The sequence below is a fragment of the Spermophilus citellus genome (genome assembly GCF_964194105.1).
Source record: "Spermophilus citellus genome assembly, chromosome: 1".
Taxonomy (NCBI): Eukaryota; Metazoa; Chordata; class Mammalia; order Rodentia; family Sciuridae; genus Spermophilus; species Spermophilus citellus.
Genome location: NC_138182.1, coordinates 204,160,458 through 204,177,960, shown reverse-complemented (window position 1 = coordinate 204,177,960; position 17,503 = coordinate 204,160,458). Strand labels below are relative to the sequence as shown.

Below are 17,503 nucleotides of genomic sequence, written 5' to 3'. Positions count from 1 at the left end.
TATGTTTTCTAATGCATTCACATGTTTTAAAACATGGCTGTCATTATTACTTTTTTATACAATTTTTGGCATTTATAAGACAGATTCCATTTGAAACATATAATTATATTGTATGAATACATGTATACATTTTAAACTTCTATTAATATGCAACATATGTACATACATAAATATAAATATAAACAAATAAATATATATCTACATACACAAACACACATCCACACACACATAAAATATACACATTTGTGTGATATCTGACCTCTGAAACTATAATCAACAAGAAAGTAGGTCTGGGAAGACTGGAGTAGGGTAAAAAAGTGGGGAGTAGGGTAAAAAAGAAGATTGTAGAAGAAAACTAAGAGGGTTTGCCATAGTGCCAGTCAGAGGCCAAGGCGGGGGTGGGGGGACCGGGGAGTTCTTAGTAGACAGGAATTTAAAGTTGACTAGAAAAGAAATTTATGCTGAACTTTTAGAAATGGAAGTCAGAAGAATCATCAAGGTACACATTCTAAACTTTAGGGTCAAAAAGGAAAAAAAAAAATCTTTGTAAAGATAAAGAGGAGAAATGATGAGGAAATCATTTGTTGTTTACTTTCATATGGGGCACTTTAAAGCCAACATATATGACATTAACTTAGGACTTACTTCACCTGGTTGTCATCAAACAAGAGACAAAAATCTAAGTTCAGGAACTGATTATATGGACTGAATTACAAGAAACTAAATGAAAAAGGTATCTCTGAGGAAAAGCAACATTGCAGTGTTCTAAACACAGATGAACATTCTTTTGATATTTTCTTTGTTAAACTTTGGATATTACCATTGAACAGTTTCCTGAAGATGAGCAGTGATAAGATACATTTTGGGGACAATTGTCTTTTTGATGATGTACTTTGTCAAGATTGTTATAAGTATTAAACTTGGCAGCTGTCAGGCCAATAGCCAGGACCCAATAAAAATTGCAAAAGGAGCCAAAAAAAAAAATTCAGAAGCATAGTAGTCTGAGAACTTCGTTATGGGGTCACATATACCTCAATCTCTCCTGGAAGCATTATTGCTATATATCAGAGTATACCAAGCATCATGATCTTGAGATTAAAGAGATTAGAACACTCATTCATATAGGTAGGCAAAAAAATCTTTAGCATTGGAAATTATTCCAGATAGAAGGCAGAGAATTTTTAAAAGAATTAAAAATTCCATTTGGCTTTTGAAAGGATATATGTCCATTATGTAAAGTATAGGTTAACTGTGTGTTAGAATATGAAAATTTTGCATATCAAAAGCTAAAAATAAAGCTCCATAGCATAGGATATAAGCTAAATATTAGTGATTCTAGTTTGAGTATGACAATCCCCTGAGATATACCTAAATGAGATCAAAAAGGTCCTAGAGTGAGTACCTATTTAAATATTCTAGTAATACAATTTTGTTTTGAGACAGAAGGCAATTATTCACCTCCTGAGATCCATATTAGAATTTGAAAATTGGCTAGATTCTTAGGTTTTGTTGTGGTATATTCAGAAGAGAATATTCTTATTGGCTCCCGTTCCCAGAGGAGATGATTTCCATCTAAAATTGTAAATATCTTTGTTATAGAGAGAAAATGCTAGATATATTATTAATCTACATATTTCAGTCAATTTGCTTAACAGATATTTATTAGGTATTTATGGAAGAACCTGTGTACTATGGGTGAGCAAAACAGGTAGAGCTCCTACTCCTATGAAACTAATGGTCTGGTAGATAAGAAAAATAGTAACTTAAATAAGTGCACAAGTACACATTTGATGAGTACTTTGCCAGTAAGATGCATTCATACTATGGAGGCATTTTTGATCTAACTAGATAGATCAGAAAAGGCTTTCCTAAATTAATGATACTTGATCTGAAAGCTAAATAAATAAGCACTAATACAGCAGTAATGTCAGTGTAAAAACTGTCAGTACAGTGGCAGAGAAAGTATGGCCCCCATAAGGATTGAGAGAAGGCTTTGTGACTGGGCTACAGAAAGTGAAATGGAATGCGGAATGAAGACCAAAGTGGAGCAAGAGCTGTTAATATGAGCCATGCTGTGCTCATATTTTGAAGATCATATTACAAACTCATTACTGAATGCTGAGGGAACTCATTGAAGATTTGAGGGGATAAAGGGCAGTTTAGTTTGTTGCCATAGTTGGTGTAAGTAGTAAATTAGAATGCTGTTTTGATAGGAGAAAAGATGATAACAATGATACCATGGAGCAACATAAAAGAATTTCGTGATTCCCAGAAAGTACACTCAATAGGGCCTTATAATTGGTGGCAGCTATGGAAATACATTAATCCTGCCTAATATTAGGATAACCTACTGCAGGAAGCATGGTTGACCGACAGCCTCCATCTGTTGCACTCTTTAATCCATTGCGACATCAATGCCAAGATCATAATTCCTAGATATCTGCTCAGCCAGTAACTAAGTGCAGCAAAATCTAGCTATTCCTGACTGACTTGGGACAGCTAATGGGTAGTCTTTGCTTGAAGACACACCATTGGCCTGATCAAAACTCTTTCAGAAGTGCACTACAATCTGCACATCTTACTACCCAGTTATCCTTTCCCACTATTTTTCATGGGTCTTAAAACCTGCATCATCTGCTGTAGTATTTTCTGGCCTTCTCTATTTCCCTCTATCCTTCACAGGTTTTTTCTGTAATAAATAAATCTTTGTGTGCTGTATTAATTTTTTAGAGCTGCTATAAGAAAGTCTTACAAATGGGGTTAAACTTCTGTTGTTTATACTGAGGGCCATGAGTGAAGAATCTCTTCCAGGCCTTTCTCCTTGGCTTGTGGATGACTGTCTTCACGCTCACATGTCATTCATTTTGTATTCATGTAGTCTCAAAATTTCCTTTTTAATAAGAACACCAGACATAATATATTAAGTTTCACCTTAATGACCCAAGTTTAATTGAATACCTCTGTAAAGACTATCTTTAAGGTGTGATCTAAAGATCACATTCTCCAGACCTGGGAGTTAGGACCTCAATATGAATATTTGAAAGGCAAAGTTCAGCCCATAAAATGCTTTAATCTCTTATTAGTGTTTGCTTCCTGAAGTACTAGAACTGAGAACTGATGGACTGAGTTATGAGAATGAGGTCTAAAAATGAGAGAGATTTCAAATTAGCAAAAAAAACTTTTACTATTTATCTTGTATCCAATTTGACTGGACTTCCTGATGAAAATCATAGACAACTAAAATTGTAGCTCACTAACTTATTTACTTACATTACTATGGCAAAAATTATAGTTTCAAATTATTGTTTGGTCAATATTAGATTCATTATTGGTCACTTTATGATAAAAATTGTCAAGACAGATATTCTATATCAATAGTTGTATATTTATTATTGAGGTTTACCCTGTTTTATCATCATGTCTAACCATATACAAAAGAACGTGTATGTGTAATTAACATTCTTCAGTATAGGTTGAATGTGTTATTGAGTAAATTAAGGAATATTATTATTTATATTGTTGATATTTAATACATACCCTACATATCTTCCATTAAAATAAAACAAATGGAACAAAAGGTATAGTCAATTCCAGTGGATACAGCAAGTTGTAACAAGTTACATTGATTTGTACTTTCTTCCTTGCATAAAGTAGTAAAATTAAATGAAGTCTTATTCTGTTTTGTTTATTTTATGTGGCATCCAATTTTTATATATACAGTTTTATCAAGCTTACCTTAGTACTTTTATTTTTATACTATCATTTCTACATGTAAGAACAGGAAATAGTTCTAACCAAGCTGAGTGTAATTGAACATTAAGAAATATTTGTCTATATTAAGACAGCTATTTGGTTACCGACTCAAATATCTAGAAAGAATATGATCAGGATAATTCTTTTGTGCATGCTATGTGCTGGGTGAATGTAATTCAATGTAAGTAACTGTTTAGATTTTAAAATCTTTTGTCCTTTTGGGCTTCCATACATTCTTTCTTGTATTTTGTTACATGAATTTCCTATTTTTATACTTCATTGGGAACCACAAAATATACTTTAATATTAGATAGGTATTTATTATGTCAAATAGAAAAATATGCATATTATTATGTGGTAATAGATATATAATTATAAACACATATACAGGCAAGTTGAGCTTAGTGAAACATTTATTGGTAAGAAAGAAAATATGGCTATGAAAATTAAAGATTTTAAAGCCCCCTTTACTCTTTTGTTTCAGAATAATATACACTGTATATCAATCAATAGATAAAATTAGACTTTTTCTTGATGATGTATATTTTACTTTTTTTGTATTTTAAGTAGCTCATTGGATTAACACAATAATTTTAAGACTTTATAAGGGTTTTTGACCCTCCTTGAGGAAAAAATCACAGCATATGATAGTAAATATGTTTTGTTGTATTTAATGTTTTATGGTCCGGTAGCTATGGTGACCATGTAGCTATCTCTCCCTATTTGGACTAAGGGAAAACACTTTTCAAGAAGTAGTATATCAGTTCTAAATTCTACTCAATAATACATTGGTTTGATAATTTGATTCATTCTTGTATGAATTAGTACATATACCAAAATATTAAATTTATTTAAATTGAACTGAGTCCCCCACTTATTTAAAGCTTAACAATTTTCTGCCTGCTTATATGAAATAGGTTTCTGTTTTTAAAAAGATTCATGTTTGGAAGATATATTTTATACCCATGATTACAAAAAAGAAACCTACAATACAAAATATATAGATAATATACATATTGACAATATAGACTAGAATAAACACTACAGTGCACAAACCCATGCAATCAAATGTTTACACCATATGGTCAAATGTGTACACCATACAGAAATACAGAAAACAGTGTTATTATTAAGATTGATTTGAGCTTTAACTGGAAAATTAGGAATTAATTCTAGGTATGACGAAGACCTTTAGAGTAGCAAAAAAGATTTGCTGAGATTAGTTTTTTTACAAAATCCTTAAACTCTGTGTTTATGCCCTTCTGTGTTTTAAGACTTGCCAAAATATCCTGTGACTAGCAATAGCCTAGTTATTAGCAGATTGACTATTTGTATATGTATATGACTATATGTATATGACTTGGGAGAATCCAATATATTTCTATAAATTCTTTTACATGACATTAAATTCTTGACTAAAAATGCCAGAATATTTGGGAAGCCATTTGTTTTAGAAAAGTGAGCAAAAGACTGGCAAAAAGGAGATATCATAACTCTCAGTATCCATAACCAATGTTGCAGTAAGAGATTTACAAAATTAATTAACAGGAAAACCAACAGATTTCAATCTCTAGTGTGTATTCACTTTTTTAAATCAAAGGAAAGCAGAAAAACATCACTCCCTCAACAAATATTTAAGGACCATCTTAATTATTAAATCATTTGGCACAAAAAGTTCAATCCTCTTTCCAGAGGCTATGCTTTTATCCCCTTCTGTTGGTTTTCCTGTTAATTAATTTTGTAAATCTCATTTAGAGGTTGGTAAATAGACTGTACTGTCCATTGACACGTTTTTTGAAGTCCAAAATATCTAAGGATATTTTTTATATTTTTAAAGGATTGTAAATGAAACAGAAAAGTTATATAAATATATGACAGAAAATATATATGGCCCATTAAACCAAAATTACTATCAGTCCTTTAACAGAAAAAGTTTAGACTTCTGATCACATGGTATGTATAGGTATGCACACACAGACACACCTACATACACATATTAATATTAATATTAATCTACATATACATATTAATATTAATCTAAGTTTATTTAATTTTTCACTATATAAGGCTAGCATAAACTTCATACTGCCTTATTTTAGCTACTTAAACAATTACATCCACTTGGTTTTTGTTCTTCTACCTTTGGTTGATTTATAAATAGGTGTATAGGTAGTGTGTGGTAGAAATTAGTTTTTTGGTCCAGGACTAGTAATATTTTATACATTTAAATTTCTGACACCAGGCATGTTGCACCCAGAAGCTAGTATACTAGCCAATGCTTATGAACTCTCAAGTATTTGTTGAATATATGTATATGTATGCATGTATATGTAGGACACTATCTTCTAGGGGCTCACATGTCGTGTTTGAAAATGCTTATCTTTGAAGTTGGTGCCACTCAATTTGTCATGCAAACCCTCAACAAATATTTTAAAAGCATCTTAACTATATGTATATTGTGATTATATAATGGTGAACAAAGCAAGTATAGTTTCTCCCCTCATGGAACTTAATGGTAGAGACAGAAAAATCAACACCCACATAAACATATACCCACATGAATGCAAATTGAGCTAAATGATTTGAAGAAAAAGAAAAAAAGTATTGTAAGAGAAACAGTAGAACTCTATATTATGAAACCCTTTCATATACACAGCTGACAATAATTTATATTTAGTATCCTAATATTTTCATTACTTTAGGGCACTATTTCTCAAATTCCAGCATGCATCAAAATCACAAGAAGTATTTGTTAAAAACACAGTTTTCTGGCCCCTCTTTTCAAAGTTTGTTGTTCTCTTAAGTCTATGTTGAGCATAAAGATTTTTATTTCTTATAAATTTCTTGGTTAGTATGGTTCTGGGGATCCAGAGAGACACAATTTAAGAACCACTGGTTTAGGATAGAACTTTTCAGCACATTGGAATCACTTGTAGAACTTTAATAAAATAATGATGCTTAATTCCTATTCCTGAAAATTCTAATGCAATTATGTCCTGAGCATGCTACTTTTTAATGGACACTAGGTGATTCTGATGTGTAGCCTGTGATATGTTGCAAGCTACCAGTCTAGAATTTGAGTATACATATAGTTTCTTAATGTTGCAAAAAATACCTAATCCTATATAATGATAAGAAGATATGGAGGCAAAGCTGGAATAGAAGCCTTTGGTAAAGTTGTACCTGAACTAAGATTTAGAAAATTATCTATCAACACCACCAGTTGTCAGTGACAAAAAAGAGTATGTCAGTCATGGAAACAATCATAGGAATACATTTTGTTTAATGAATCATAAGTAATCCTTGGTTGAAATATAACCATCTATGTATTGAGTGCCTCCTATGTCAGACACATAGGGATTGTTTATTTTAAATTTAGAATATAAACTAAGGATAATCTATCCTATATTAAAATAATTTTTGTTCATTAATTTGCTGTATTTTGTAGGATGAGAAGAAGAAACCGAAAAACCAGGAGATACGGAGTTTTGGACACTAACATAGAAAACATGGAATTAACACCTCTAGAACAAGATGATGAGGATGATGATAACACCTTGTTTGATGCCAATCATCCTAGAAGGTAAGTATTCAGTAGTTTAATTCCATATATAAGGAAGCAAGTCCTTGCCAAGAAAACTTAAGATGTAGACGTTCACTTAACAGTTTTTATTCTAATTGATATTATTGAGTTCTCTTTAATGAAGTTCTGTGTACTACCCAGCAAATAGGTCACATTCACATTGCTATTCTGAAATAGCCATAAAAAGTACAATACATCTACCTCCAATATCTTTATTGTAGGTTTCCTTGCAATGCTTTAGTTTTAACTTCTTTATTCTTACAATATGTATTGTGTGTGTTTGTGTCAGGGGGAATTTAGTAATCTTTTTCTTTTTATATTCTGAAGGCATTTTGTTTTCCATTTGAATTATTTTATTTACAAATAGTACTTCAAAACAGAATTGTAGAGTTAATTGTGTTCTGATAGTTTAACTGTGTAAATAAAATACATGTATTTACATTTATTCTCACTCCATTGTAAGACCTTTCCTAAGATATTTGGATAAATGAAATTACAAGGGTATTGAGTTAATGCAAATAGAATGAGAAAAAGATGCAGTGAAGATCCTACACATTAAGTAAAAATATGTTAGGATAAAAAGGGATTTCTTAGGTCAAGGAAAATTATTATCAAGGATCAGGTACAAATTTAAAGAGTACAGAAATCTTGGAATTCAAAAGAAAAGAATGAACAAAACTCAGGCTATTAAATTTCATGTATTCACTATAATGTATAGAATCTAAATTTTATATTTTTGTATTTTATTTTATTTATTTTTTTTTAAAGAGAGAGTGAGAGAGGAGAGAGAGAGAGAGAGAGAGAGGGAGAATTTTTAATATTTATTTTTTAGTTCTCGGCGGACACAACATCTTTGTTGGTATGTGGTGCTGAGGATCGAACTCGGGCCGCACGCATGCCAGGCGAGCGCGCTACCGCTTGAGCCACAGCCCCAGCCCTATTTTTGTATTTTAATAAAGGGTATATATGTATTAAATCCCATATTTTAGTGTATTGTGTATATATGTATTGAGTCATATATACAAATGAAATTTTATGTATATATTATTATAAATTAATATAGAAAAGAAGGAATTACCAATACTACTAAAAATTCCCATGTATTTTTAAAATTTTATTTTTATATATTTATTGTATATATGTGTATGTTTATATACATACATATATAAGTATATAAAAGGTTTCTGGGGATGTAGCTCAGTTGATAGAGTGCTTGCCAACCCACGCACAAGGCCCTAGGTTAAATCCCCAGCACCACCACAAAAAAACAACAACAACCAAAAGACTCATAAGTATATAAAAGAACTTCAAGTAATGACAAAAATTTATACATTTTATAAAAATATATTTATATAATTTTAATTATACAATTATATTAATATTAGAACTTAGATAGGCAGATGTGAACAAAAGTCTTAACCTCTCATTAAGATCTTAGCCTCTTAAAAAACAAACATGATTAAAATATATACACGTTTATAACATTTGGTTTGGCTCACTAAAAACCCATTAAATTGCCTATAAATGTTATAGAGTTTTCAACAAGGTTAATATAGTTGATTGTTCATTTAAGAGTCACTAAATATATTAAGTACTTTATGCATTAGAATTAAAAACTGAATAATATGAAATACAGTCGGGAACAAAGACTTATTAAAGGAGTAACTAATCATATCTCTCATCTTGGGCTCACTCTAAGAAACTGTTTTAATAATTAAGATGGCAGTGGAATCTCACTCTTTTTAATATTATTATTATTAAAATTAAAAGTTTTCACAGCTATTATACTGAAATAATTTAGATACATATGAGGCATCTGCTCTATATATAGAAATGGAAGGTAGGAAACAAAATTGTTAACAACTTAAGATTGTCTCCAAGCCAGGCATGGTGGTACTTGCCTATAATACCAGCAGCTCAGGAGGCAGGAGGGTTGAGAGTTCGAAGCCATCCTCAGGAATGGTGAGGCACTAAGCAATTCAGTGAGACCCTGTCTCTCAATAAAATACAAAATTGGGCTGAAGATGTAGCACAGTGCTTGAGTGCCACTGAGTTCAATCCCCAGGACCAAAAAAATAAAAAAAAAAAAAAAAGATTATCTCCAAAGATGGACTTAATTTGAACTCTACTTCATCTATTTCAGCATGCTAGTTAAAGACAAAGCTTGCAAAGTTCAATAGTTGTGAAAGGTAATGCCTCACAAATAAAAAAGATCATGTATGCCAACAGATTTGATAACCTAGAAGAAAAGTAAATGCCTAGGATTGTATAACCAAAATCTAATCAAGGATAAATTGAAACCTCAACAGACTAATAACGAAAGGAGATGAAATCGGTAATCAAAAATTCCCCAAGAAGTGTGCATGGTAGCACATATGCCTATAAACTCAGCTGTTCAGGAGGGTGAGGCAGGATAATTATGTGTTTGAGGCTAGCTTAGGTAACATAACAAGGTCCGGTCTAAAGCAGAGGAACAAAAAATCCCAAGATAAATTACTTCACAAAGTTAATCATAATAAATTTTCAAAAAAAAAAAATCAATGCCAGTCTTTCTCAAAAGAATTTTTCTTTACTAAGGGAACATACCAAAGATGCAACAAATGAAAGTTACAGGTTAATATACCCTTGATGAACAAAGTTGCCAAAATTCTCAATGAAATTCTACCGAACTGAATTCAATAGAATATTTAAGTGAGACCAAATGGGATTTGTCCCTGGAATGCAAGGATATTTCAAGATATGCAAGTCAATCCATAATATACATTAGTTTTAAAAAAAGATAAAAATATATTTGTCTCAGAAGACATTGAAAAGCATTTGATAAAGTATAAATCTATTTATGAATATGTTCAACCAGATACGTTTATAAGGAGTTTAATGCTATAGAGACCATTAATGAAAAATTACCAATAACATCATAGTCAGTGGGGTAAAACTGAGTTATTTTTTGGTAGGACCTGATACAAGCAAAGGATGCTTGCTTTTGCTACTTCTATTCAATATAGTTTTAAAGGTCCTACCTACATGTAATTTGACAAGAAAAATAAATAAAAATCACCCAAATTATAAAGGAAGAAGTAAAGTTATATCTGCAGTGACATGATTATCTATATAGGAAACTCTAAAAATTAAACAAAAATAAACTGTTAGAACTAATAAATAATTTAAAATTTTGTAAGGTATAAAATTAGCATCCAAAGATCAGTCATGGAAATGAGCTATTCTTTGAAAAATAAAAAACAAAACAAAACAATCCAATTCTTAGTAGCACTGAAAGGCTAGAGCATAACTCAATGGTAGAACATGTGCTTAACATGCATGAGGCCCCATGTTTGATCCACAACACCAAAAGTGGAAAATCCACCCTAATAGGAAAGGAAGTTATGAAATACTTAATAATAGATTTAACCAAATAAGCAAAATATTTATGTGCTTAAATTTATAAAATACTAGTGAAGGAAATAAAAGAGGACATAGAAAAAAGTCAACTGTGTTTATGGATTGGAAAAATTAAATATTGTTAAAATGTTCATCACTACCCAAAGTGATATACAGATTCAATGTAACATCCCAACTACATTCTTTTCAGAAATAGAAAAAGAATCCTTAAAATTCATATGCAACTACAAAGGACTCCAAATAGCCAAAGCAATATGAGAAAGAAAAACAAAGCAGAGGATCACAATCCTTTTTTTCTACAGTACAGTTCTACAGTAATTCAAACAGTATGATACTCAAATAAAAACAGAAGATTAGAAGCCCAGAAATAAATCCACATATCTATAGTCAATTTATTTTTCCACATGAGTGCAAAGACACAATGGGAAAGAATAATCTTTTCCATAAATTTTAGTGAGAAAACTGTCATCTTCATGCAGAAGAATTAAATGAAACCATTCTTTTTTGCCATATATAAAAATCAATCAAAATGGATTAAAGACTTACATATATGGCTTCCATAAAAGATTTCCAAAAAGACATGAGGAAAACATTTTTGACATTGGTCTGGGTAATGATGTTTTGAACATGATCCCAGAAATCATAGGCGACAAAATAATTAGGGCTGCATATAACTAAAAAGGTTACACACAATCAACAGACTAAAAAGGCAACCTATGTAATAGCAGGAAACATAGTTTGTTTGTTTTTTTAATTTTTAATTATTTTATTTGTTCTCTTTTATATATACATATAGTAGGTTATATTTTGACATATATACATGGAGTATAAATTCTAATTAGGATCCCATTCTTGTAGTCGTACATGATGTGGAGTTTTCACTGGTCATGTATTCATATGTGAATATAGGAAAAATTATGTCTGATTCATTCTACTGTCTTTCTTATGCCCATTCCCCCTCCATTTCCTTCATTCCCCTTTGTCTAATCCAATGAACTTCTGTTTTTAATATCCCTTATATAAGATGTTTGTGAATAAATGTATTTCAGATCTCAGAGATTTTTGGACTTTGGAATTTTTGCCTGAAGATTTGGATTTTAGATATTTGGATGTATACAAACTATGTATACTTACATACTACATATTGTATCTCTCTATATATACAGATAGATCATGTAGCATTTGTATTTTTGTGTCAGGATCTTTCTTTCTCTTTTTCTCTCTATCTCTCTCCATACACACACACACACACACACACACACAGAGAGAGGCTTTAATATCTAATATTTATATAGAAGCTATGTAACTCAATAGCAAAATAAAACAGAACAAATAACCTGATTCAAAAGTGGGCAAAAGACAGTAGAGTATTATAAATATAGTTAATGAGAGTACATTGCATACTTGACATTTGCTATGAGGGTAAATCTTTATTGTTCTCACCAGAAAAATAAATGGTAGTTATTTGAGGTGAAAATGTTTTTAGCTTGTTTGTGATTGTTTCACATACTGCATGAATATCAAAACATCTAAGTATACCTATTAATGTTAACAATTTTTATTTGTCAACTATATCTCAGTAGAGATAAGGAAAGAGAAAAGGAGACATATCTTTTTGGGGGAGGGCGGGGGTGTTGGGGAGCACTTAACCATTGAACTACCATCCCCAGCTCTTTTTATTTTTTATTTTGAGACAGAGTCTAAGTTGCTTAGGGCCTCTCAGCCTCACTAAGTCATTGAAGCTGGCTTTAAACTTATGATTCTGTTGCCTTAGCCTCCCAAGTCATTGGGATTACAAGCAGATGCCACTGCACCCAGCTAAGAAAACATAAATGCATTCTATTCATGCTTCTCATCAATTATTCTACAGGTGATGAAAATTCATTCTGAAAATCCTAAGACATGGGAAAAAAAGTTGTGTTATAAAGATTTCTCTATTGGGTTGGAGGAGAACAGGGTAAGGAGTAAGAGGATAAGAAAGAAGACCATTTAGAGGGGCAAATACATGGAGTGACTTGAGTTATTCAAGGGGCTTTGGAATGTATTATCAGTGGGATCTAGGTATTCTGTTTTCATGGCAAAGGAGAAGAAATACTAAGGAAGAAGCAATAATGAAATCTTCATGAGCTTTTTAATAGTCTGACCCAATTTATTTCATAAATAAATAATTTTAGTTTACAGATCTAAGTAAAGTAAGGAGGAGGAAAATAGTTGTTTTAGTCAGCTTTTTTTTTTTTTTTTTTTTTTTTTTTTGCCACTGTGACTAAAACAACTGTAGAGGAGAAAAAGGTTATTTGAGGGCTCACAGTTTCAGAGGTCTTAGTTGGTGTAGCAGATCGGCTCCATTCCTTGGAGCTTAAGAGGAAGCAGAAGATCATGGTGCAAGAGTGTGGCAAAGGGAAGCAGTTCACATGGTGATCAGAAAACAGAGAAATAGTTCTCTACTCTCCAGATACAAATATAGACCCCCAAACCACACCCTTACTGCCTTACCTCCTCCAGGTACACCCTGCTTTCAATTACCACTCAGTTAATCCCATCAGGCAATTAATTCAATTGCATTGTCTCATGTGTGAACTTTTGGGGGACACCTCATATTCAAACCGTAACAATCATAACTTGTATCTACTCATTCATCTCTCCAGTAAATGAATATTGTAGCAGCTATTCAGGTGCGAAGCACCAGTGTGGGTGCTTGAGATGTATTTGAGCAAAAAACAGGAAAAAAAAATCTTAACTTTGTGAGGTTTAGCTTCTAGTGGGGAAAAGATAACATTGGGAGGTTGATAATTCATTTTATTTTCCATTTACATCTTCCTGTTTGATTTTTCTTCTTCAAAGAACATATATTCATGCATTACTTTTTAAAAAAATATTTTTTGTATGGAAATGAATTCAAACTTATAGTAAAAACATCACAAAGAAAGTCCTAGATGCTTTTTACCCAAATTCAACCATTCTTAACATTTTATTTTGTAGAGCTCATACCACTCATTTGTATTTATCTGATGTTATGTTTCCTCATAATTAGATTCAGGTTATGCATTTTTGATTGAACTGCTAAAGAGAACATGCATGATAACTGAAGACAACAGGATGTTCACTTGTCCTTCATTGCAGTGTTAATTGTTATGCACCTTTTGAAGGTTTTATCCAACTTCTTCACTATGTTACTCTTTTTCCTCCCTCAAAATTAATCGGGATATATTTTAAAATCATGAAAAATTTCCATTTTCATAAAAAATTTTTCCTTTGTGTACTATTTATCATGATTTTGCACAATCTAACCTTTGACTAGATAGTGGCAAAATGATGATTTTCTAACTTCAGCATTTTCTCCATGGTAACTAGTCAGCATTAATTTTCCACCATAAGCAAATGTTGTTTATTTTTTAAATCTATCTACATATCTATCTATCTATCTATCTATCTATCATGGACTAATGACATTCTTGTTTTCAGAGGTTTGTAATTCATTTATGTACTTGTTTATTTGGATTCCAAGTTATCCCAGAAGTCACCAGTAGTAGCATTACCAAATGATTTCTGTTCCCTTGTGACTTCATCCTTTATTTATTTATTTTTAACCTAACTATCCCAGGATCATTTTGTACCCCCACCCATGAAATCAACTATTTCTCCAAGGAATTCTCATTCCTTTGAGTGGACCTAGTAAGCTCTTTGAGACTGGGGTACTTGGTTTCTGTAGACCCTTTCACCAGAGACAGGTCTGTGAATGTATATATACACACGCATCCGTGTGTGTGTGTGTGTGTATATATATATGTATGTGTGTGTATATATATATGTATGTGTGTGTGTATATATATATACACACACACATAATTTAGATAGTATTCCTTCATACCTCCCTTTTCAGTCTATACTTATTGGTTTGGTTTGGTTTTGAATTATCTTTCCATAATTGTATTCTTCTTCCATCATGAGATCCGACTTCCAACATCAATACTTTTACCGACTTATTCAATCCTATAATAAAACTACAGTAATTTCTGAACTGTTTTACCTATTAATTACATTGCTTAATAAATAAACCTTCTGTGAAGAGTTTATGATGTTCTCCAGTTTTTTTTTTTTCACAACCCCGTCGTGTCCAAGACTGAAAATATTCATTCAGATATGGCCTTCATAATGTAATTTGTCTTAGCAGTCATTTGAAATATAATAATGCCTTTCAGTTTACTTTGTTTCTGGTTTTCCTTCTTCTAGTATAAAAAACATGAACATGCTTCCAACAGTTAATACTCTCAATAAAATTTAATCACACGTATGCATACTTGTCCTATGTCCTTATCACTTCATTCTTCCCACGATACCCTTTGTACATGATCAATTTATTATCTGGCCTATCCTCCCTATAGTCTTTTGATAATGGTTGACAGAAATACTTATTTCTTATGTATAACTTATTTCTTACACAATAGGCAGTATACTTCTTGTGCTCTATATGCTTTTTTGTTGTGCTTAATATCTCTTGCAAGTCATGGCATATAATTTCACAGTTATATTTTTATTTCTATAATTGTATAAGTACTGTATAGTAGGTATATTTCATAGCTTATTCATTCATCTATGATTTGACATTTAGGTAGTTTTAAATTATTTTACAATTTTAAATAATATTACAATTAATAACCTTGTGCATATATATTTTTGTATTGCTGAGCTTTCTAAGAGTGATATTAGATTAGTCCATTTTATGTTATTATAATAAAGTACCTGCAGCTAGGTAACTTTATAAAGAAAAGAGGTTCAATGGCCTGCATCTTATGATGGTCTTTTTTTAGTAGAGTACTTAGACTGTGAGAGCATCACATATGTTGTCTCTTTTTTTTTTCTGTAAAATTAACAACATGGGTTGTCCACTCTAATGACCTTATTTAATTCTGATTACCTCCTAAAGGCCCCACAGTTAAATACCAAAGTCAGATTAAGTTTTCGCCATCTTAATACCTCACAGTTGGGATTAAATTTTAACACAGAAACCCTTGGGGGATACACTCAAATCATGGTCAGATCATACCAGATATTATGGGTCAAAAAGTGTGAAGTCAGTTTTAACCGTGAGGAATTTGAGGCAATATTTCAATGGATAGAGCAAATTGCATGGACTCATTCTTTATGAAAATCAGTGATTCTATCTGTCATGTGTCCCAGGCCCTGTATGAAGCTGTGGGGTTATACTGGTGAACAAAAAATGCACAATACGGCCAGTTGTGTAGTTAACAATCTAGTATATATACTAGGCTAACGATATAGAACAACAGAGTCTTTGAGATAATAGATATCAGCTTTTTTCTTCTTGTTCTCCTCTTCCTCCTCCTTCTTCATCCTTCTTCCTTTCTTCCTTCCTTCCCTCCTTCTTCTTCTTTTGGTACTGGGGATTCAAACCAGAAAATCATAGATGCTTTAATACTGAGCCACATCCTCAGCCTTTTATTTATTTATTTATTTTAGGCAGATTCTTGCTAAGTTGATTAGGGCCTCATTGAGTTGCTGAGGCTGACTCAAACTTGTGATCCTCCTACCTCAGTCTCCTGAGTTACTGGGATTATAGGCATGTGACACCATGCCTGGCTAACATTTTCATTTTTCAACCTTGCTCAAATCAGTAAGCATGTACTTTCTAAGCCAGGCTTACATTTCTTTTTAAAAATGAAAAACAATTATGGATATTTCAGGATGCAAAAAAAGCAAAGACAAGAATTATAGTTTTTGTATTTTCTTTTTATTCTCTTCCTTTTGTTGTTTTCTTTTTCATTTTGTTTTGTTTTGTTTTCAGGTGTTAGTGATCAAATCTAAAGCCTTGCACATTCCGGGCAAGGCTCTATCACTGAGCTACATACCCAGCCTATTCTCTGCTTCAAACAATTATAGAAATTATTTAAGTAAACACATTGATACTAGAATTCTTCTGTAACTTACTTCAAAGTCTGAGCCAATATGAAACCTTTTTTTTTTCTTTCTGTATTTCACTTTATAAAATGTGGCTACATTTCTTCCTACTGGGCAGTATTTTCATAGTGGTATAGGTGGAGGTATGTTTATTCCTGTGACTTTCTTGGTCTTAGAAATTACTTCCTAGAATGAGATCTATACAGTCCTGACCCATTACTTAATTGAAGCTGATATGATGGGCAAGACATCTGATGTTTTAAATGTTGATATTAGAAATAAATATGCAAATCTGACAGTGGATTCAATATTCTGAATATTCTCTTGGGAAAGTTGAACATAGATCTTAATGTGATTAATGAAAAATGATAAGCTTGGTTAATGACATTCCCTTTTCCCCCAAAAAATGATGAAAAATATTATACTTGTATTGAGATAGTACTATCACATATTGTAGGATCTGAAAAAGAAATTTGACCAAGGGGTTGCCAGAATAGCATTGTGAATATCTACATCCTAATGTCTAGAACCTATAAGTAACTTAAGTTACATGACTAAGGGGATTTAAGATTGCCAATCAGCTGATTTTAAAATAGGAGAATATCTTGGATTATGTTCATATTATGAATCAAGTTATTCTGATGGTTGTTGCTTTATAGTAAGCTGTAATATTAGGTACAACTACCTCCTATATTAAGTATAACATTAGTATAACATCAATTTTATAGATATTCTCTGTTAACATAAGTTCCCAACTATTTTAGATTAAGAGGTTTTACATTAATTAGTTTTAAATTTTTTCAATGCCTTTTTAGCATGTATATGTTAAAATTATGTTTTACCCTTTAATCA

General features: G+C 31.7%; 1 protein-coding gene across 2 annotated transcripts in view; it reads left to right on the top strand.

Moving 5' to 3' along the window:
- FAM174A (family with sequence similarity 174 member A) overlaps nucleotides 1-17,503 on the top strand; it is a gene marked incomplete at its 3' end in the record, with an annotated part of 52,101 nt that overhangs the window by 18,771 nt on the left and 15,827 nt on the right. Inside the window, exon 2 of one of the 2 annotated variants that reach the window (XM_081307933.1) lies at nucleotides 7,202-7,336. In XM_081307933.1, coding sequence (XP_081164059.1) covers nucleotides 7,202-7,336 — 135 coding nt within the window. Of the gene's footprint in view, nucleotides 1-7,201; nucleotides 7,341-17,503 lie in introns of those variants that run through there. The other variant, XM_081307934.1, reaches the window with a different exon arrangement.